This window comes from Pagrus major, chromosome 14 (assembly GCF_040436345.1).
Source record: "Pagrus major chromosome 14, Pma_NU_1.0".
In the NCBI taxonomy this organism is placed as follows: Eukaryota; Metazoa; Chordata; class Actinopteri; order Spariformes; family Sparidae; genus Pagrus; species Pagrus major.
Window position 1 is genome coordinate 26,034,266 of NC_133228.1, and position 22,486 is coordinate 26,056,751.

The 22,486-nt window shown below is 44.2% G+C and overlaps 2 protein-coding genes across 2 annotated transcripts in view; one reads left to right on the top strand and one right to left on the bottom strand.

Moving 5' to 3' along the window:
- stab2 (stabilin 2) overlaps positions 1–15,116 on the top strand; it is a 32,135-nt gene extending 17,019 nt beyond the window's left edge. Inside the window, exons 37-68 of the mRNA XM_073480438.1 lie at positions 507–605; positions 680–875; positions 954–1,049; positions 1,968–2,025; positions 2,117–2,190; positions 2,326–2,451; positions 3,433–3,506; positions 3,597–3,668; positions 4,076–4,195; positions 4,274–4,318; positions 4,395–4,478; positions 5,467–5,622; positions 5,845–5,973; positions 6,118–6,177; positions 6,329–6,505; positions 6,801–6,890; positions 7,710–7,856; positions 8,320–8,388; positions 8,564–8,687; positions 9,005–9,154; positions 9,234–9,338; positions 9,771–9,964; positions 10,048–10,189; positions 10,284–10,417; positions 10,818–10,983; positions 11,526–11,632; positions 11,772–11,891; positions 11,970–12,116; positions 12,330–12,440; positions 12,538–12,669; positions 14,283–14,393; positions 14,529–15,116. Coding sequence (XP_073336539.1) covers positions 507–605; positions 680–875; positions 954–1,049; positions 1,968–2,025; positions 2,117–2,190; positions 2,326–2,451; positions 3,433–3,506; positions 3,597–3,668; positions 4,076–4,195; positions 4,274–4,318; positions 4,395–4,478; positions 5,467–5,622; positions 5,845–5,973; positions 6,118–6,177; positions 6,329–6,505; positions 6,801–6,890; positions 7,710–7,856; positions 8,320–8,388; positions 8,564–8,687; positions 9,005–9,154; positions 9,234–9,338; positions 9,771–9,964; positions 10,048–10,189; positions 10,284–10,417; positions 10,818–10,983; positions 11,526–11,632; positions 11,772–11,891; positions 11,970–12,116; positions 12,330–12,440; positions 12,538–12,669; positions 14,283–14,393; positions 14,529–14,588 — 3,675 coding nt within the window. The 3' untranslated portion in view covers positions 14,589–15,116. The remainder of the gene's footprint in view (positions 1–506; positions 606–679; positions 876–953; positions 1,050–1,967; positions 2,026–2,116; positions 2,191–2,325; positions 2,452–3,432; positions 3,507–3,596; positions 3,669–4,075; positions 4,196–4,273; positions 4,319–4,394; positions 4,479–5,466; positions 5,623–5,844; positions 5,974–6,117; positions 6,178–6,328; positions 6,506–6,800; positions 6,891–7,709; positions 7,857–8,319; positions 8,389–8,563; positions 8,688–9,004; positions 9,155–9,233; positions 9,339–9,770; positions 9,965–10,047; positions 10,190–10,283; positions 10,418–10,817; positions 10,984–11,525; positions 11,633–11,771; positions 11,892–11,969; positions 12,117–12,329; positions 12,441–12,537; positions 12,670–14,282; positions 14,394–14,528) is intronic.
- Positions 15,117–16,077: 961 nt separating this feature from the next.
- Positions 16,078–20,913, bottom strand: ovch1 (ovochymase 1). The gene is made up of 14 exons (XM_073480914.1): positions 20,831–20,913; positions 20,656–20,733; positions 20,390–20,479; positions 20,117–20,300; positions 19,896–19,971; positions 18,715–18,904; positions 18,497–18,636; positions 18,115–18,265; positions 17,997–18,038; positions 17,639–17,861; positions 17,041–17,198; positions 16,833–16,931; positions 16,503–16,639; positions 16,078–16,275 (listed from the first exon to the last, which is right to left on the bottom strand). The coding sequence occupies exons 1-14, from the start codon at positions 20,883–20,885 to the stop codon at positions 16,114–16,116; spliced, it is 1,785 nt and encodes a 594-aa protein (XP_073337015.1). The 5' UTR covers positions 20,886–20,913; the 3' UTR covers positions 16,078–16,113.
- Between the last annotated feature and the right edge of the window lie 1,573 nt (positions 20,914–22,486).

Sequence of the window (22,486 nt, forward strand, 5' to 3'; positions counted from 1 at the left end):
CAACATTTACAAACTGAACTTTAATTAAAGATAGACAATGAAAGAATTTTGCGTCATAGTCTCTAAAAACAAGAGTTTCCTGAAGGTAACGGTGAGTTTCACCTGGTCGTCTGTCGCTGTCAGAGAGAGGAAGGCAGACTGAGAACGAGACGAAACATGACGTGAAGAAAACGTCTGAGTCACAGAGAGACTTTGATCAGCAGTGATGGATGTTTAATGTGTTCACCGTCTCAGGTCACTCCCCACAGACACATTGCTTTCCTGCACATTAGCTGTAAACTAGTGTCTCTGTTTGACTTCATTATTTATCTTCAGCAAACACAGCTCACAACAAAGACATTTCCTTCTCACAGTTTTCATTTTTAATCCGTTTATAATAGGATTAATAGGACTATTTTCCAAGAATACAGTATTTAATGCAACATGTAACATTTCATGATATACACATTTGAACCCCGACAAGGTGCATGTGACATTAAAGTGTGTTGACTCGCTGTTGTCTGCAGAAGTCCGTGAAGAGGAGGAAGTGTATGTTCACTCGGATGTTTGAAGGAGAGCGTCTGCTGACGATCGGCTGCAAAGCGACCTGCCTGCACGAGTCCATCGTACGTCACTCGTCACCTCAGGAATCAAACAGACGTTGAGGACGTTCAGTGTTAACGGTCTGCTCCGTCTCCAGGTGCGGAGGTGCTGTGGAGGCTTTTTCGGGCAGCACTGTGAGCCGTGTCCCGGGCCCAAAGGTCAGCCCTGCTTCGGTAACGGACTGTGTGTGGACGGGACCAACGGGACCGGAGCGTGTCAGTGTAACAAAGGTTTTGAAGGGACGGCCTGTGAGACGTGTCAGAGCGGGATATATGGAGTCCACTGTGATCAGGGTGAGTTCACCTCGTACGTTAACACATCACTCTAAAGATGTCCGCTCCCTCCCTCATCACTCCGGTTCCTCTCTGCAGACTGCGGCTGTAAAGCGGGACGCTGTAACGACGGCCTGAACGGTGACGGGACGTGTGAGTGTGAGGTCGGCTGGAGAGGAGTCCTCTGTGATGAAAGTAGGAAATCAACCTGAGACCTGTTCACACTCACATCACTGACACTGACACACTGAACACTGTCTCCCAGCAGTCCCTGCTGCAGACTCATCCAACACACAGGAAGTGCTCTGAACATCAGAACCCAGCAGGCCGCCTGCTGCAGAAGTTGTGAGTGTCTGAGTCAGTTCTGGCTCATGGCTGTAAAAAGGATCACTCGAAGAGCACAGTGGTGATGACGAGGTCACACCACGGGAGCAGGACGAGCGTCATTATGTTAATGGGGATGTGCACAGCAGCATGGAAACGTGAATATTAGTGGAGTATTCATCTTCAGTTGGAGTATTGTCTTTTTTGGAGTGAGGGGCAAAACCAGAATTGTGTGCATGTCGACGTATCCAGTGTTTCCATGTGTGATGCTTCTGCCTGTTCTCCATCCAGCTTCAGTTTATCACATCCACGTCTCCTGAACCTTCAACTAGTTTTCAAGAATTCCTTCACAGTTTGGCTTCACAAACAGGATCCCAAGAAAAATCTGCAGTAACTGCAAAAGAAGTGTTAACTCCTAAAGAAAGTGTGTATTTTCTTTAATCTGGCTGTGAGCCTCTCCTGTAAGGCCCGAGTCAGATCAGAGTCCAGTGTCTGGGGACAGAACCAGACGCTCCATGTTCAAATCAAAGTTGATGAGTTTTAAAGTAAGAAATCAAAAAAGTCTCCTGAACCTTCATCTGTAACGAGTCGACCGCTTCACATCGACTGTTTCTCATGAAATTCTGACTTTATTCTCAGAGAGTTTGTTGATTGTGCTGTTAAATGTGATGACTTTGTTCTGGAAACGTTCTCACTTTGTTAATGTTCTTCTTGTAACGTCAACACATTCGGTTCTTTCTCGTTGACTCCAGCTGATCACAGTCACTCACTCTGATTTGTGTGTTGCAGAAATTGAGTCCAAAGCTGATGAACTGTGCGGTTCAGTCAAATGTCACACAAGTGCAAAGTGAGTGGACACAAAGTGTTTTGTGCTGCAGGATCTCACTGTTGTCACGTACATGCAGGGTGTTTGAGGCTCGTCTCTTCTTCTCTCGCAGCTGTGTGGTCGCAGCAGGCGGCTTTCGGTGTCTCTGCGCTTTCGGATTCAAGGGAAATGGAACCTTTTGTCAAGGTAACAGAACCACCTGAGATCTGCTCAGCTCAGCTCAGATCAATGATCCGTTGACCTTATTAAGTCTGATCGTTTGACTATGATGAAGATGATGATGATGATGATGATGAAGATGAAGATGCTGTGTGTGTACAGCTATAGACGCCTGTTCGGCGGCTAACGGCGGCTGCAGTGTGTATGCGGTGTGTAAGAGGACTCAACCGGGCATGAGAGAGTGTGTGTGTAGCAGCGGTTACCGTGGTGATGGACGCGTGTGTGTCGGTAAGTTCACTCATTTTATTCTTATTGAACTCTTGATTGGTTCCTTATTGGTTCCTTATTGGTTCCTTATTGGTTCCTTATTGGTTTCTCTTTAGCTCAGAGTTGTTTACACACTGACAGGTCGAGTGTTTTTCTTTTCTTTTGTCATCGTTAGTTTCCAACAAATTAAAAAGTTTAATATTCATTTGTTTGACCTTTATTTATCTACTGAAATTAAAATCTCTTCTACAAGTGAGACCTCACCACACAATCAAAGTAGAGAGGTGAAGCCCCGCCCCTTCCTGTGGACCATCATGGGACCTTATTTCAGAACGAGTATGTAACAAATAAATTATTGATCCTGTTTGAATTGTGTCATGAATCACACAGATGATGTTTGTCAGTTTGTCATCAAACTAATGAAACATCAGACTGTGAAAATACGTCATTATAAAGACGTCACAGCCGACGGCGTCGTTAGTGATGTCGTCTCATCGAACGCTCACAACATTTGAATTGTTAATTACAACAAACTGACAAACATCATATGTGTGATTCACGCCACAATTCAAACATCAAAACATTTATTTGTCTCCTCGTTCACTATTGTACAAGTAATAATTTAAATCCAATTTCTAAATAGACCCTCACATTCTTCCACTATAGTACACAAGAGGAATGCACGTATACAAAAAGAACTGTATCACACTGCAAAGCTCTGAAAGGGAAAAGAAACACTGTGAAAATACTGAAAACTGTAGTATTCAGAAGTATCACAATATATATGGATATCAACAAGCTTTGTGCAGTTACACATTAGTACTCTGAGTTCATATCAAAGTACTACGAGTTGATGTGTCCGAAGTAAAAAGTACCGTGAATATTTGAACACACAGTCTGAATCCAGCTGTGTTCACATCCATCTGTCCTGATGATGTCACATAAACACACATGTGGTGTGATGTGTTCGAATGCTGCAGGATTTTTGTGTTTCTCCCTCAGAGATAAATCCGTGTCTGGAGGGAAACGGAGGCTGCCACGCCAATGCCGACTGTGTTCATGTCGGACCGAACAAAGTAAAAACTGATTCAATCTCTGGTGTAAACAATCGTCTGCTGACATTGTTTGTCTTTTTCATGATGTCACTTCCTTTAACTCTTTCACAGACTTCCTGTGCCTGCAGTGACAGTTACTCAGGTGACGGGCAAAACTGCAAGATGATCAACTTGTGTCAAAAAGTGAGTTTGTCTCCAAACTGTCGGAGAATCGTCGGTTTGACAAAGATTCAGTTTAAAATGAGAATTATTTGATTTTAATTTGGATTCAGGAGGTATTAATTACTGCATGTTACTTAAATAATCAAATATAAAGTGAAGGAAAAGGATATTTCAAGTGTTTTACTTGATATTGTGATATGAACTGTGATGAAGATACTGCGAGGCAACACATAAGTATTGTGAAAGAACTTCAAGCTAAAGACAGTACTACATGGTCATGTAAAAGTATCGTGAGTGGATGATGTAAAAGTATTCAGAAGTCTTTTACGGTAACACAAAAAATCTAAATCATGATTTTGGAGATGAAAGTTGAATATTTCCCTCTGATGTTGACTCGTCCTCGTCTCGCGTCTCTGTCATCTCTCCAGAAAAACGGCGGCTGTCACGAGTACGCCAGGTGTAACATGACGGGTCCAGGTGTTCGTACCTGCACATGTAACAGTAACTTCATCGGAGACGGTGTCATCTGCAGAGGCACCGTGGCGAAGGTGAGCAACTGAAACTCCGCCCCCTCATTAGCATGAATATAACCAGAGGACTTTAGACTGATGTCTGACTGTCTGCAGGAGCTCCTGACAAGGAAGCTGAGAGACTTCTTCATCGCTCTGATGGTGAGCGATGACTCATTCACTCTGTCGCCTCCTGCTGGTCAGAACTGTCTCACTGAAGTTAAATCTCTGGTTTCAGACGCTGGATATTCATCTGAGAGGTCGTGGCCCGTTCACCGTCTTTGCTCCGAACTTTGAAGCCTTCACAGCCATTTCAAGCAGGGTGACGAGTTCATGTCTTCATTCAACCTCAGATGTTTCCTGACGTGACTTTTATCTCAACAGCTGTTGAATTGATTGTCAAACTTATAAACTGTCCAATACATTCTGTTCTGCTCTGCTTTGTACTGAAGCACAAACGATTCTGATTTCAATAATTCATTTGTTGTTTCAACTATGACCAGATATCATCACGCAAGACTCAAGAATTATTTTATCTCTTTCCCACTTTCGTTCACATGACTTATTCTTGGAAACACACTGACAAAAAACGTTTTTAAAAAAGATATATATATTCCAGCTAATGTTTAGCGTGTTAGCAAACCAAAGTATTGGACACATGAACATGTTGACCTGATGATGACGCTAGATGACACGTCAGAGGATCAACACGGTTATTAGAGTTCATCCTGAGGGGAACATGAATGTCAGAGAGATGTGGAGATGTTTCAGTGTGACAGATGTGTCAGTGTGACAGATGTTTCAGTGTTACAGATGTTACAGATGTTACAGTGTGACAGATGTTTCAGTGTGACAGATGTTTCAGTGTTACAGATGTTTCAGTGTTACAGATGTCAGTGTGACAGATGTTACAGATGTTTCAGTGTGACAGATGTCAGTGTTACAGATGTTACAGATGTTACAGTGTGACAGATGTTTCAGTGTTACAGATGTCAGTGTGACAGATGTTACAGATGTTACAGTGTGACAGATGTTTCAGTGTTACAGATGTTACAGTGTGACAGATGTTACAGATGTTACAGTGTGACAGATGTTTCAGTGTGACAGATGTCAGTGTTACAGATGTTACAGTGTGACAGATGTTTCAGTGTTACAGTGTGACAGATGTTACAGATGTTTCAGTGTTACAGTGTGACAGATGTTACAGATGTTTCAGTGTTACAGATGTTACAGTGTGACAGATGTGTCAGTGTGACAGATGTTACAGATGTTTCAGTGAGCACCTTGCTAACACGTGATTCACCTGTTAGATGAAACCACTGAGAGCAGAGAAACACAAAGAACAAGTCGGCTCTTTCCTGCGCAACCATATCGTCATGTGTCACATCCTGCTGCCTGCTGACCTGAGCCGACCACGAAACCTGACGTCTCTGTCCGGACTCGTCCTGACCACCGGGTCCACCCAGGTGACCAATCAGAGAGCAGAACTGTAGCTAACATTAAGAACATCTGTGTTTGTTCTGTGGATTTGAGACCTTAAGCAACTTAAGAATGTCCTATAATTATAGTTCAAACCTTTTCTGAGGTTGATCCAGTATTTTGGATGTAATCTGGACTTGATGGTGAAATTAAAGATAAAATTGTTGTCTTTTGGTTTATTGATTGTTTGAATGATTCCATATTTTCAGGGCCGCATCTTCATCAATGAGGCTAACGTGACGTACAGCGACGAGGTCAGCGTTAACGGGATCTTGCACGAGATCAACAGGTTTCTGTTTCCTCCTGGCATGGACGGAAGACTAGAGCCGGACCTTAAAGTGAGTACACAACACTGCTGCTGATCACTCTATTGATTAGTTTGTCATTAATCAGTTAATTGTTTTATTGATTAATTTATCAAGTCTAATCAATAAGTAGCATAAGTCCTTCACAACAATGTGTTTCTGCTGGATTTACCACAGCTGAACCTGAGTGATGTAGCTGTACGTCACGGTTATAAAACCTTCTACAAGCTGCTGGAGGTAAGACTTTAAAACTGTTCATTAAAACAAAGTCTGACGAGGTTCATGTTCTTGGTCATTTGAGAACAGGAAGTTGATGATTTGAAGGAACACTTCCTTTAGAGCACCTCTCTAGACTCTCACGCTGATGATCTGTACTCTTACGTTTCAGGACTCAGGTGTGATGGACCTGGTGAATGATGTGATCTACCAGCCGGTGACGGTCTTCTTTCCCTCGGATGGCATCATGGCGTCTCTGCCACAAGAGCAGAAGGACTTCCTGTTTCATATTGACAACCGACCACAGCTGGTGGAGTACCTGAAGTACCACATCCTACAGTCACAGAAGGTCAGGACGACTCAAATAATGACAAGAATAAACTTTTCTAAACAAAAGGCTTTACACCAACAACTGGAGACAAAATTGATCTGTGGCCTGTTGGCAGGACGACACAAAGTAAAGCTGTAAAAACTACATTTGGATTTGTTTGCTTTGATTGGCATGACAGGAAACATTTGGTTGTGGCAGTGATGTGGTTTGTGTCCCAGCCACCAGGGGGCACTCTTCACCTCTCAGGACTCTTCTCACTGAACAGATTCTCTGTTTTTCATTTCCTCTTCAAACGTTCTCTCTCTGCTCTCAGATTTATGCTGAAGGTTTGATCCATCTGGACTCGGCTCGGACTTTGCAAGGTTCACCGCTCTCGTTCAGCTGTGGAGGGATGGACGACATCGTGAGTACAACAAATAAAAAAACACAGAAGAAGAGAACTTAAACTTAAACTTAAACTTTATTTTATTTATATAGCACCTTTCATATATATAAAATGAAACACAAAGTGCTTTACAAGTTAGAAGACCCGACCCCAGCCCCCAAACACACACAAACGCACACACACACGCAAGCACACACATACGCACCTACTCACTCACTTAGGCATGCACACACAGCCGCAAACATACACTCGTTAAGATATGATATGATATGGCTGGGCACTGAGGATCCAGGTGAGGAAAGCATCGTTGGGGAGCCATCCACGCCGGGAAGTCATGTAGATCCGTGGCCACAAGGGGGCACCGCCACAGGAACCACCCAACCAGGACAGACAGAGGAGCCCACACCACGGCTGTGGAGGTGGCCGTGGTGCAGTGCCACCCCATCCCTCCAGGCCCGGACAGCCCCCAGGGCAGCACCCCACAGGCGGATCAAACTACTCCCAGCGTGGAGGGCCCCCCGAGAGGAAAACACTGGAGCTAGAAGATAAAAGGACGACGGGATAAAATCAACATTAAAGAAGTTAAAAGTAGTTAAGAATATTAAGAAAGAGACTAAAATGTTGGTAATGTAAAAGCAAATCAGATAGATAAGAAGGCCCAAGACCGTAGAGACACTTAAAAACTAATAAAAAACCTTAAAATCGATCCTGAAACGCACGGGGAGCCAATGCAGCGATTTTAAAACAGCTGTAATGTGCTCCTGCCTTCTGGTCCTCGTCAGCACACGTGCGAAGACAGTGGGCAAGTGTTGATGCGGTTGTTTCTTCTTTGAACAGGGAGAAATCTTTGTGAACAATGGAAAGTGTCGGATCGTTCAGAGACACCTCGTCTTTAACGGGGGGATCGCCTACGGGATCGACTGCCTGCTGACTCCGCCCAGCCTCGGAGGACGCTGTGATGAACAGACGACCTTTGACCTCCAGGTAAATCCGATCATTGCTGATTAAAAACAACCAAAGACAAACTGAAACCAACAAAAACTGGACAAACCAAACATACTGTAACAACTGTTCCCAGCAACATTTATTTTGACCTTACTTACGGAGATAACAGATTACCACCGCGTCTAGAAAACTGCTGAAGTACCTGAAGATTACCACACTCATGATGTTTGTCCTGTCCTGTAGTGGCCTGTCATGCTTTCTGTGTCAGTACAACATTCATACAGTCTACAGTGATGACAGTGACCCATTCACAGCAGGTTCTGGTCGTCGAGTTCAGACTGAAGCAAACAAAAGCAGTTTCTCATTTCTGGTTGACAACCATCACCTACAGAGAGTCTCTCTGACGATACCAATGATCGCTAACTGCGATCCAACAGCTGTGATGTCACAGGGAGCTCTGGAGGTTTTGATGTTCCTGTTGTTCCTTCTTCTTCTGTGGTAGATGGATTGTGGACTGTGCGGCTCCAGATCCAATTCAGCAAGTCGCTGTCCCAAAGGGTCCAAACTGAAGGTAAATCAAATCAAAACTGCTAGAAACTCGTCTGTCCCTGTCTCTGGTTCTGTCTCTGGTTCTGGTTCTGTCTCTGTCTCTGGTTCGGTCTCTGGTTCTGGCTCTGTCTCTGGTTCTGTCTCTGGCTCTGGCTCTGGTTCTGACTCTGGTTCTGTCTCTTTGTTTTTGTCTTCAGGAGGTTCAGAAGTGCGATCTTCCAACCATGTTCGTCACCAAGAACTCGGGCTGTCGCAGTGTCTGTACTGTCAACTTCTGGCAGCCAAAGTGTTGTCATGGTTACTACGGACGAGACTGCCTGGGTGAGACGACATCATCAACAACATCTACAGAGCGCAAACTACAAATGCAAACGTCAGTGTGTCAGTTCAGTTACAACATCAGAGACCTAAAAACAGAAGATCCACAATCTGATGACGTCCTGTGGAGACAAAACAGGAAGTGATGCAACATTGTAACATGAAGTTTTAAAAAACGTGTAAAACTTTTTTTTACTGTATCAGAATGTTGTCAACAAAAGAAATAAATTAATTACCCCGGTGACGTCATGAATATATTAATGAGCTCTTTACATCATGAACGACCATGTGATCAGTGATGATGTTTCTCTCTCTCTCAGTCTGCCCGGGTGGAGTCGGCTCACCGTGCAGTAACCGAGGAAAATGTGACGACGGTCACCTTGGTAACGGTACCTGTACCTGTGACGCAGGTTTCGGGGGTGTGGCCTGTGAGCTGTGCAGCGATGGATTCTATGGAGCCACCTGTAAAGGTGAACTGTGGCGACAGTTTCCCGTTTGATGTGTGCAGGTTTCATCATCCTGACACTTTTCTTCTTCGTCTGTTCTCAGCCTGTAACTGCTCAGAACACGGGTCATGTGACGCCGGACGTAAAGGCACAGGGTCATGTTTCTGTGACGCCGGATGGACTGGAGAACGCTGCGAGATCCAGCAAGGTGAGTTCAGGACGACTTTGTTTCAGTTATGTCGTTATTGTTAACGATTTAGTTGTTAATTCTTGTTTTCATTAAATAAAACTGAACTTCCTGTCGACAAACAGCGAGCAGCCTGCTGGGAAGTTTCCTCTTTGTTTAACAGCAGACTGTCACTGATAGTGTGTGTGTGTGTGTGTGTGTGTGTGTGTGTGTGTGTCCGTCCTCCAGCTGAAGTCCTCCAGTGTTCTCCGTCCTGTTCTCCAAAAGCCGTCTGTCGGGAAAACAACACCTGTGTGTGTCGGCCATTTTATGAAGGAGATGGACTCACCTGTACAGGTAGAAATACTTCACATACAAAACACAAACGTGGAGTGAGAGATGTTCACCATCGTTAACATGTCTGTCCTTGTCTGTGTCTCTCTCGGACCTGTCCGTCTCTTCTGTTGTCTGTAGCGGCGGACATGTGTAAGTTCTGGAATGGTGGTTGTGCTCAAGGAGCCAGGTGTTCTCAGAAAGGAGAACAGGTGAGCTGCACCTGTCCTAAAAGTCACTCTGGAGACGGCTTCACCTGTCAGCCCATTGACCCCTGTGTCTCCGGGGACAACGGCGGCTGCCACGAACACGCCACCTGCATCATGATGGGTCCGGTGAGGACGACGCGCTGATCGTTAAACAGTTCAGAGCGTCAGATGTGTGTGTGTGACCTGTGTGTGTGTGTGTGTGTGAGCAGGGGAAGAAGAAGTGCACCTGTAAGGGCAGCTACATCGGAGACGGACTCACCTGTGAGCTCAAGCAGCTGCCAATCAGCCGCTGTCTCCAAGACAACGGACTATGTCATCAAGACGCTACATGTACCGACCTCCATTTTGAAGGTATAACGTTGATCAGTGATCAGACTCGTTCTGATCAAAAAGTGTAATCTGAACAAAGTGTGTTATAACGTGTGTGTTTTGTGTTTGTGTGTAGATGCAAAGCTCGGTGTGTTTCACTACCGTTCAGAGAAAGGTCAGTACAAACTGAACTACACTGCAGCGCAACACAGCTGCACTGCACAGGGAGGCAGCCTGGCTACATACAATCAGCTGTCCTACGCTCAGCAGGTCAGTGAACACAACACACACACAACTAACATCAGCTCAGAGGACAGATTCATGTTGGTCTTTAAGTTTATCTGAAGGCATTTCTGTGTTTCCTTTTACGTTTTTAACACGTGAGGTGGTCTGAAAGGTTTACGTCTGCAGTAGGAACCACTGAGCCCCAGACAGGAAGTCAGACAGGAAGTCAGACAGGAAGTCAGACAGGAAGTCAGACAGGAAGTCAGACAGCGTCCAGACGGACCAACACGTTGTTAGTTTGAGTCCAAACATTATTATTAGGATGATGAAGAGATGTACAGAGCAAAGACAGACGGATCTTTGAGTTAGTTAATGGGATGTTGACATTATAACTGCTGTCTGCTAGTCCTCCTCATTTCTGAATCAAAGCTGCTGGTCTCTGTAGGGTGGGTTCAACATGTGTTCTGCTGGCTGGTTGGACCAGGCCCGGGTGGCGTACCCCACCACCTATTCCAATCCCCTCTGTGGCTTTGGACACGTGGGCATTGTGGACTACGGCATCCGCAAAAACCTGAGCGAGACCTGGGACTCCTTCTGCTACCGGATGAAGGGTGAGAGAGGGGAGGAGAACAAGGCTGCGGCCTGAAGGAAGCTGAATACAAGTTCAGCTCGATGAAAATAGTTCACACCTGACGACTTAGAAGAAATAATCTTCACTCATTGGTCAACATATCTGAGCTTTATTGATCCTAACTGTTATTAGTTAGTTAGTTAGTTGTTAGTTATTAATTAAGTGATGTTAATGATTAAGAGACAAATAACTCTACAGATGCTCAGAATAGTCTCGGATGTTATTATGTTGATGTTTAGTTTTCTCGACCTTTATGTTTTTCTTATTGTTCTTTTATTCAAAATCACTTTTATTAAAAAATCTTCATTTCTGATTATTTTATTATTTTATCTTCTAATATGAAATTCTGCCATGATCAGATTTTATACTTCATCTGTATGATTGCAAATATTAGTAAAAAGTCCTTCAGCTAACTTTACGTAACAAACATGTAGTTCTTGTCGTCTGCTCCTTGGATCACTGGGTCCGTATGATTCTGATGTATTGATCATCAATAATCAGCAGATCTGTTGTTTGTGTCAGAGGTGAAGTGTGACTGTAAACTCGGTTACGTTGGAGACGGTTTCAGCTGTACAGGAAACCTGCTGCAGGTCCTTCAGTCCACGCCGACCTTCTCCAACTTCTTCACAGTGAGTCGTTTGTTTTCTGCTGAGTCACAAAAATCAGATGTTTTTATGAAATAATTGTGAGAACATTCAGCTTCTGTCATCAGATGTTTTTGCTTTGAAACCATCATCATTAATCTTCATTTCTGAATCGTATTTGCAGCAAATCCTGAACTACTCTCAGGTGTCGGAGTCAGGGAGGCTTTTCGTGAAGCGCCTCAGTAACCTGACTGTCCAATCAACGCTGTTTGTCCCCGACAACAACGGCCTTCCTGACAACCAGGTGAGTCACACACACACGTCCTCTGACAGCTGCTGTAGCTGTGGACATGTCCTCACCTGTTCGTCTCCGTCCCTGCAGACTCTGTCTCAGCGGGACATCGAGTTCCACCTGTCTGAGGGTCAGGCGCTTCCCGTCAGCCAGCTGAAGAACGGCAGCAGGATCAGGACTCGTGTCGGCAGTCTGACCGTCCTCGGAGTCGCCGATCTGCTCGACCCGTCGGCTCTGGTCAGATTTAGGACTGAACACTAGAGGGCTGAAGAGCATTTTTTACCTTCGCCCTCCTCTTGTAATGAACCTTTCCTGCAGTGTGGATGTGTTCTTAATGCAACAATGATTCTGGAGGAAAATAGTGGCAAAGTTGTTAAAAACGGCAGATTTTTGAATGGAGTTCTGTGGAGTTTTAACAGATTCTCTTTTCATCGTTCTTCATCTCTTCAGTCTTCTCGTTACATCAACAACCGCTTCGTCACCACCTCTGACGTTCTCACTTCAAACGGGATCATTCATGTTCTCCAGGGACCACTGCAAGCCCCGCCTCCTCGCCCAGAGGTGAGTGATGTCATAACAACAGAAATGAGTTAAACTGCTAATTATTCCAAATGTTTCCATCTGTGACCTCTGACCTCGTCTGTGATTGGCTCTGTAGATGCATGTGGGTCATAAGGCGGGGATGGGCGTGGGCGTGTTGCTGCTGGTCTTTCTGGTGGCAGCAGTCGTCTTCGTTGGATACCACTTCTACACCCACAACACCAAACCCTTCCACTTCCACTACTTCAAGGTCAGACTGCAGTTTGCGTCGGTTCTGTTGTTTCCTACACACAGTTTCTCTACATTGTGGAGCTGAGACATAGTTTACATGTCGGGTCGAGCTTCAGCTCTTCTTTTGGAATTTCCTGTTGCTGTCAGTAAAAAACAATGGTGAAAAACTATGACTCGTTTCAGTAAACACAATCGTTCATAGCTGTTAGCTTTAGTATAATATATAATAAAATATTTTAAATTTCATGACTCATCCAACCTGACGAGGCAGATTCTGACCCAGTGACGCGTAAGAATATCGACAATAATATTAAATAGCCAACCTTCTCACTGATGGTCTCGTTTGAGTTGAGATCATTTATCAGGCAGACAATGGAAATTTAAATGATCAGAAATGAATCAGTATCTGTGAAATTAATAATAAAAACCAAAGTTGCTTTAAAGTTGGTTTACGACCAGATCACAGTACATCTCCTTCAACTGTTCTGAGTTTTAACACAAATCTTAGAGCTGTTGGATATTAAATCATCAATCTTAGCTGACAACATCTGAGCGTGTCTGACCCTCAGTGTGCAGAATCTTCAGGTTGGGAACTTCTTTTTAAAGGGTAAGTTATTGATTATCTTATCTGTATCAGCCTGAGAAGCAGGTAATTATCAGTAATCAGTATCCTTATTATCCTTATTGTGCATCCCCAATTACAATAAAACATTTGTTGGTTTGAATGTTTTTGTGTGATTGTTAGTTTAAAACATTTATTGGTGTTTGAACAAAACATTGTTTATAATTCAAATTAAACCTTTAATGTAACAATTATGCATTTAAAAGAAAATACATGAAAACAAATGCTCATTTAATACTGATAATAATAATCCTGATAACTGAACCAATGAGCTGGTCCATCTTCTGCGTCTCCAAAACAACATGGCTGTCACAGTGTTACAGGCGTACTGAATCTTCAACGTATGGTCGCTTCTTCCTTACGTTTTAGCAAGACAGCTGCTTGGTAAGATTTAGAACAAAACAAGATGGTTTGGCCTCAAATCACTACGTTACTTTGGTAACTTCTGTAACATACGTTACCTAAGTCACTTGCGTTATATACGTCATGTTACTTCACTATGTTACTATAAAATCATCACATAAGGACTGTTAGGACACTCTCACACAGAGTTTAAAAGCCTGCGACCCCCCTCCAGTTAGTTAGAACTGAAGAAGCCTCTTGGATGAGAGGTGAAAGCACCTGACTGAGAACCTTCATCAGCACAGAATCATCATTGGCTCTTGGTTTCACACTGGACACCTGCAGGGGTCTCACGGTTGAAGTCTGACCGCCTCCCTACATGGTAATTTTGCTTCCACGCGTTTCCTCTTCTACAGCTGTAATAACTAATACAGCCCCTAGAGGGCGCCGCTGAACAACTGGCTCAGGGGAGCAGGTGGTTTGAGGGTCAGAAATCCAACAGGAGCAGGATTCAGAAAGCAGCACAGGGTCCATGTCAGAGCAAGACATGTTTTATTTTATTTATTTTATTTTGTATTAGAATTATAACTTTATTGTCATCATTATGAAGCATTAGATAAAATCAGTGTCCAACATGTCTTAATGAAGACGTTTGGCCCCTTTAACAGGAGGATGAGGTGGAGGAAGAAGCTCCACCTGCTGACAGCACTCGCAGCATCTGTAACCCGGTTTATGAAGCAGCTCCAGAACCTGTCGAGTCCAACACAAGTGATGTCACAGTGAGTCACAGTTTCAGTTGATACGGTGACTTAAAGTCGTTATCTTTGACATGTTTAGACGGATTGAACACTGTGTTGATAACCACTCCAGCTGTGGTTCAGTGTTGTGAGGACAGACTTACTGTGTGATTGCAGGCGGAGGACAAACACGAGGTGGTCAACGGAGGCTCGTACGACCTCCTGCAGGACAGCTGAGAGCGAAACTGCTGCTCACGGCTGAACTGGAAGTTCATTAACTGTTTTCATACCTCCGTGGACTGATGGTCCAGTTTATCATAGACTCATACACTGAGTTTGATTTTCTCTAAAGACGGCAGCTGTATCCTGACTCAGGTCTGTCTGACTGTCTGACAACTGAACTGACAGGATTCACCATCATCATCATCATCGGCTCTCAGAAACCAACACTAACGATGCGTTCAGGTGCTCCGAGTCAACTTCAAGTTTCTCTGTGATGGCGGACAAAGTGTTAAATCCAGTGATTTCACTAACTGATGTTGGTCCAGGGCATGACTCGACAACTGGCAGAAGAATCATTTCACCACGATTACAAAAGAAAACATTTCTTATTTCACCTCCAGTGGGAGTCTTAAATCTGCCGCTGACAAAGATTTAATCAGTTTGTTATGTTTGACTTTCAGTTTTCAATAGAAAGATTATCCCTTCACTTTTAATTAGATTTGTTGTTAAAAGAAATGTTAGAACAACTTTGTTTTTACCTGCACACAAAGTGAAGAATCATGTAAAACTGTGAAGTAAATGTTGATTAAAACCTCAAACTGTGTTCAAGATGTTTGCATGTTTTCAAATAAGAAATCGGTTTCATTTTCCTGATCAAACTAAACTCAACAGTGATGCAGGAAATATAATTTGAAATGAGAAAACTTCGTTCTATGCAGAGCCTACGGTGCGACCTTTGCAAGTGGCTGACGCTTTACGTCATTCTACACGTGTTCTGTGCTGCTGGCAAGGTGGCGTTTATCCCCTCGCTGCTCACGGAGGGGTCAGCCTGCCCTTTGGACATCCAGCCCGTCCACTCTCTCTCGGCCAGACACACTCGGCAACGAAGAGCAGCAGCCGGATGGTCAGGAGGGTCTGCAACAGCTGAAGAAGGTGATGTGTTTACTGGGGAAACTACAGGTCACCATCACTGGTAGTAGCACCGCCACGGAGCAACAGAGGAGAAGCCAGAGATGCAATTCTACCAGGCAAAACGATCACAGTCGTGGTCCACGTCGATGCGATGCAGTTACGTTTCTGGGGAGGTGCATGTCATGCTACAGCGTAGGTACGACATAGATTCAACACAGAAGCATAAAAGCTCAAGTCTAAACAATCCTAAGACATCGATACACGGTCGAGTTTACCAACATTGAGTCTGACGATATTTGGCTTTGAATCATCTGTAAACTGGATTATACTGACTTTTCTTTTGTTTAGTTAGCGTCTTAAACTTTGTCTAAAGGTCGTCTGATCAGGCATCGGACAAACTACTAGTTTAGTCAAAAACATTAAAGGTGGTCAGATTTTCCTCAAACTGTCTGAACTCAAGATTCACCTTAGTTTCTTCAATCAAACATCTCCATCCTCTGATGGTTGTGAGATGAGGTTGAAAGCTCCAGAAAAGCTGGTAAGTGAACTTTGAATATTGGACACAGTTTAAAGAGCTCAGAGGACAAACAGCTTCCAGTTTAATGAGTTTATTTTCTCACAGAAACATTCAGACGTCTTCAGTCACCTCAGTGATCCACGAGTGATAATCTGAGATTCTGGAGAAGATGGCCGGTTTGTCTGCGTCACACCGCCTGCTGCCCCATGTGACCACACCAAACAGGAAGTAAGCGCCACGCTTTCGACACAACAGTGGAGCTCCAGAGTCCCCCTGCAGAGAAGAGGAGAAGTTCTGAAGCTTAACAGGTACTTTGTTTTTTTAAATTGTCAAGAAATTATTAAATCGATCCTGTGATCGATAGATCTGAATTCTAATGTCCCTGTCTTTATGGTCACTGGAGCACATTTTGGGATGTAACAGCCTTTAATTTGAGACAGACACTGAACATATCGTCCAGTAACTGACAACAGGGCTGATGTATGTCAGGGAGGAGTTACCATGCAGGAGGTGGAGCCTGCAGGATGTGAACAGATGTGGGAGTCGCTGAGGAGTCCTTCTCCCCACCGCTCCCTGCAGGTCGTCTGATTAACCAGAGTCAGTCCAAGATGGTGCAGCCGGTCTGGATCAATGTTCACTACACACAAATAATGAAAACAGTCAACAGTCACAGCTACGCCTTCAACGTTGTGCTTCATGAAGAAGACTTCCTTTGAGGACATTCGGGTTGTGTCACTGCGGCTCAGTTTGATCTGTCTCTGTGTCAAGGGTTCAGCTGTCTCCTGTGTTGGATGTGTTTCCTGCTCTGTGCGTGGACAGGTGGACTCTACCTGTTGTCTTTGTGGCTCCCCAGCCAGTTGTGATGCAGGACCAGCTGTCGTCGAGATCCTCGTCTTCGTCAGGGACACAAACTGGAGACACATTCGAGCCTGGAGACCAGAAGGCCAGTTTCAGTATATCACTTGGTGCAGACCTGGGACATTATAACACTCCACAGACAGGACATGATACTTTAGGTTTATGTTTTAGTTCTCCTACTGAATCTGGCAGGCACACTGAGGCGGAGCAGTGACAAGTCAGATTTCGGAGGGAAGCTGCTGTCCTGTGGCAGGTTGAAGACCTCGTCCACCGGGACAGTTTGAGACGAGGAGAAGCGAAGGTCATGAACTCCCAGAACCACCACGTCCTCTTTAGCTCTGCAGGGACAAAATACAGCCGGCAGGAAGAGATAAGTACTACTACAACAGACAGTACTGCAGTCAACTGTAGTACTGCAGTAGTACTGTGATATTCTACCCGACAATGCAGCATTCAGAATCGATGAGATGCAGATATAGTTTTTAAATCAAGTACTATACTGTAGTAGTAGTAGTAGTATCAGTAGTAGTACTATCAGTAGTAGTAGAAGTAGTAGTAGTATCAGTAATAGTAGTAGTACTACTATCAGTACTACTACTACTACCAGTAGTAGTATCAGTAATAGTAGTAGTACTACTATCAGTACTACTACTACTACCAGTAGTAGTATCAGTAGTAGTAGTAGTGATACTACTACTACTACTGATACTACTACTACTACTACTACTACTACTAGTAGTAGTATCAGTAGTAGTAGTAGTATCAGTGGTACTTGTACCTGACGTTGCAGTGTTTGGCAGTGATGACCCAGCGGCGGTGGATCAGCGCTCCACTGCAGTAATGGTGGCCGTTGGCCTGCAGGCTGACCTGCCAGGGCCAGGAGAAGGGACAGGACTCTGACACGTTCCCCACAGACACCTCACCATCCTGGGACACAGAGAGAGCAGCGAGGCCTGGAGCCTTATCACAGCTGGAGCTCTGCTGCTTACCACACCTGTCCTCTGTCGTCCAGGAGGGTGGACAGAATAGCATGAACACCTGTACTGTGTAGTTTATGTAGTTTCTCTTCAGATCTTTTCAGTGCAGCATGTCAGAAAACAAAACAGATTAAAATACAGTATGACGTTACAACCTACCTTCTGCAGGGACATCGTCTGAATACATGATATTCTGATCATCTGTGAGAGAAACACAACAGAGTGTTAAACATCTTTTACAGGTCAACACTCAGGTGTCAGATCACCTGAAACCTACTCAAGATGGTGGAGATCCACTGAGTGTGTTGTTGGATTTTGGTGTAGACTCCAGGTTTCCCGGCTCGTCCACAACCGACTCCCCAACTCACCAAACCAGCCAGCTCATACCTGCTGCCAGTGAAGCAGGACAGAGGACCTCCAGAGTCCCCCTGAGGACAGACAGGACAACGTTAAAGACTGTGTAATGAAGACTCGGACAGGACGGTGGACAAGACAAGACAGGATGACAAAGAGACAAACTGTTCCTGTATTCCTTCCATTTGGATCATCTTAAGTCTCAGACTGGCTTAAAATACTTCACAGTCCAGATTCTGGACTTTGATGGTCTCTCTTGTATATTTCCTCCTGATGTTCAGACTCTGTAGGCGTTCAGGTCGTACCTGGCAGGCGTCGGCTCCTCCTCTGTCCTTCCCAGCACAGAACATGGAGGGTCGTATCCTCCCCAGGTAGTACTGGTTGCAGACGTCAGGGGGCAGGATGGTCACGTTCACCTCCTGCAGTCTGTGGACTCGAGGTCCATCTGATGAAGCAGAAAACAGGAAGAGGTCAGATTGAAGCTCTTTGTCTCCTGAGGTTTGTAGAACAGAGTCCTGCTCACTCTCTCGGGTGGAGCCCCAGCCGGTGATGGTGCACTTCCTTAAGGGGGACAGAGGTTTCATCCAGATGTCGATGGGTCTGACGAACTGGTTGAAGACCAGTGGCTGCTGCAGCTTCAGCAGAGCCATGTCGCTGTCTTTGGTCCGAGTGTTGTAGCCCTGATGGCTGATGATCATGGAGACTCCGACCACCTGGACAGGAAGAGAGGAACCGAGACGCTTTGTCTTTATCAATGTTCAGGGATTAAAGTTTACAATCAGTCTTACTTTCATACTTTTGTCCTTTTGGACTATGGAGTCTGGATCGTTTAGGTATCAGAGATCAGAGACCAGGTTCATATTCTCAGTCTGCTCTGGTTGTGTTAAAGGATCAGTTCACCTGATATGATTACCGCAGACTGCCACCTCTTCCCCAACATGAAGAAGGAGCTCAGTGGTCGCCATTTTGACATTATTGTTGCTTTAGAGACTTTGAGGTCCAAAATGCCGACTTCTACAAAGAAGGATCCGTATGCTTCACAACTGCTGGACTAAGTGTGTAAATGTAGGAGGGGACTACGTTGAAAATTAAATGTGTGAAGTTTTCTGAGATGGACTCCTTCTACCTTAAACTTATCGACCATCGTATGTTTCATGTTCAGTTTATTTGCTCAAAGGATTTTACTTAAGGTAAAAAATGAAGCTTTCTTTAGACAAGGGGAAAACAATTGAAAAGCTAAAATAAGTCCCAACTGAAGTAGCTGGAGACTTAAAACATAACACACAATCAAAAAAACATCAGATGTCTCCATACAGCTCGTCTGCTGTAATCCAAGTCTACAGAAGCCCGAGATCACAAACTGATCAACACTCACCGGGTCATCACCAGGTGAAGATATGAGTTTGTGTGTTCAGAGAAAATATCTTGTCTGATGTGATTGTTACATAAAATAAGACATGTACGTGAAGTTTTCTAAATGAAGAGCCAATTGTTTATAGTTTTTGATTTATACCTGAACACGTGAGTAGATGCAGAAAAACACATTAAATATTTGTCAGGTAACATTTTCCTGATTCATTCAGACATCTGGTGGGTTTACTAGAACCTGAAGTCTGCAGAGGTTCTGATGTGATGTTCTGACAGTGGAGCAGATCTAGAATATAAAATGTATATAAACACAGTAAATGATGTTGTGTCACTAACTTGTTGTCCAGGTTCATGAGGATTGTCCAGGTCGTGTTTTCCAGCCTGAACCGTCCAGAAAGAAGCTTTATTGTACCTGGAGATGGGTTCAGACATCACATTACAAAAGACCGTTTGTCTTCTCACACTGAACGAGTCTCTGCATGAATTGAATCCTGTTGTGAGTCAGGTCCGTAAATCCAAACCTGGTCTGACTCCGGCTCTAACCGATGACCTCTGACCTTTTGAAGCAGTGCGCAGCAGAGACGACCCACAGCGGGCTGATGATGGCGCCCCCGCAGGCCGGCATGGTGGCGAACTGAAGGGAAACCTGCCAGGGCCACGAGTGAGCCCAGGCCTCCTGACCCCCGATGATCCGGACCTCCATCTCCTGCTCCGGGAGAAAGGACCGGACCCCTGACAGGTCTGCAAACATTTTATTATTATTTATATAAAAAAACAGACAAACAAATTAACTCAAATAAATTCAATTAAAACACAACGTCTCTGCTCACCGCTGAATCCAAAGTATCCAGAGAGGATTTCATGTTCCTGCACCGTCTGATTTGAAGTCACATTCAGCTGATTCTGGACCAACTTTAAATCTGGAGCGACAAACAAACAAACTCAGCAGAGGTTCCTCCTTGTTGACCAAACTGACAGTATCATCTCGTGTTTTCAGTCGTCACAATTAAACCTGGATCTGTTCTTCTTCAGTCAGGATGAATTTATTTTATTTCATTCTGAGCAGAGTTCAAACCAGACGACCTGCTGATCGTACCGTCGGCAGCAGCAGGAGGAGGAGCAGCTGTGGTGGTGTTGAGCTCCGACGTGTTCGATGGTTTCTGACTGACTTCACCTGCACAAACACACAAACACACACAGTTTAACATGGACACACACACAGACAGACACACACCACTCTACTACACACTGAGATAAATCCAGTTTGTCACCTGTGTGAAGAGCCGACAGACACACTGACAGCAGACTGACCACACACAGCAGCATTGTCTCACATCTGACACACACACACACACACACACTCTATGATGACTCACCTGCTTCACTCTCACCTGCCTGATGAGAAACACCTGCAGCTCAGACTGAACTCAGCTCATGATCATGTTGAATCATAAAGAAAGCAGAAGTGTGATGAGGAAGGTGAGAAGAGCTCAGCTCACAAACTGAAACTGATTCATAATGATTCAAAATAAAAACAGATGAAGGGAAGTTAGTGCAGCAGCACGCTGAGCCTCCGGCCTCCCACCACCAGGGGGCGCAGACAGAGCTGAGAACAACATCAAATAATGTTTTACAAACATTTAAAATATATAAAAAATATCTGAGATCTAAAACTTTATCTCAGTGTGTTTTTATTCATTTATTTATGTATTCACTGATGTTTTGTAACAGTCACGTGTGGGGGAAGTGTTCCCGCTGTTTCACCACCGAGACACAAAGTTTTCTTTTCTAATGTCAGAATCTGAACTCATCTGTGGTTCTGTAGAAACATACTCAGTGACTCTGCAGCAGGTTTAAGTTAAATCATGAGTTTGACCTCCAAACACGTCTGTCTGCCAGCTGATGATCTAAATAAAGAACTCTGTAACTGGATCTCTTCATGCAGCAGATATATATTTTTAAAGGAGCAGTACGTGATTCTGGAGAAAGATGATCGGTTTCCGAGGATGGACTGAACTCATAAAAAGCTTTTGAAGTCTTAGAGACCACAAATGCGTCATCACTCCATCATATCTTTAATAACAATTAGCTGTTTGCTTCTATATTAATGTTTAAAGTCTCATATTTAACCTTTAATGAACCTAAAATTAATATGAGATGTGACTGACATGAACTTTTTCCACCTGAATCAGTCAGATGAGAGACGACTCCTCGTGTTCACGGCTACAGAATGATGTGAACCTCTTCTGATCACCGTACAGTTTGGACTGATTGGATCACGGTGCTGTTTAAGGCAGCAGTCTCATTAATCCTGTTTCCATCTCACCTCCTCATATTTCAGTCGGGGTGTTTGGACAGATTCAGACTGATGAGGAGCTGCAGGACCGGTCAGCTGCTTTATGTTCTGATGGTTCTAACACAGTGTACAGTACTATATGATTATATATGGACGGGCATTGCAAATGAGCTTAACCAGGTTTGCTACATACTTCTCTCTCACAAATAAACAAATAAATAATAATATCAACCTTTTCACCGTCTTTGTTTACAGATCAGCTGACTGTAGACGACTGGACGTGTTCGAGCTGATCGTCGACTAAACAATGGTCAGAACAAGTTCTGTTTTATTTTTCAAAACACAACACGAACACAGGCACACACACACGCACACACACACGCACACACACACACACACACACACTAATAAAACCCTGCTGGGTGTCAGCAGGACTATATAGTTCGTAGTCTGCTGCATCACATTGTATCAGTGTTTGTATAAAGTATGAATTCACATGTGAGACAGAACATTAGTTCTGATCCGGCTCTGCAGCTTTTATTTGTTGGACATGAACTGTGCCAGCGCCTGAAATAGACCGGTCCAGTGACAGTGTTGCTGCAGCCAGATGACCTGTGGTAACCCTGAAACT

Excerpts from the sequence above, each read along its gene's own strand:
- ovch1 (XM_073480914.1), bottom strand. The coding sequence starts at position 20,885 with ATGCTGCTGTGTGTGGTCAGTCTGCTGTCAGTGTGTCTGTCGGCTCTT. Across the intron at positions 20,480-20,655 it reads TCCTCCTGCTGCTGCCGACG|ATTTAAAGTTGGTCCAGAAT; the intron begins GTACGATCAGCA and ends TTGTCGCTCCAG. Across the intron at positions 16,276-16,502 it reads CAGGCTCCACCTCCTGCATG|GGGGACTCTGGAGCTCCACT; the intron begins GTAACTCCTCCC and ends TCTTCTCTGCAG.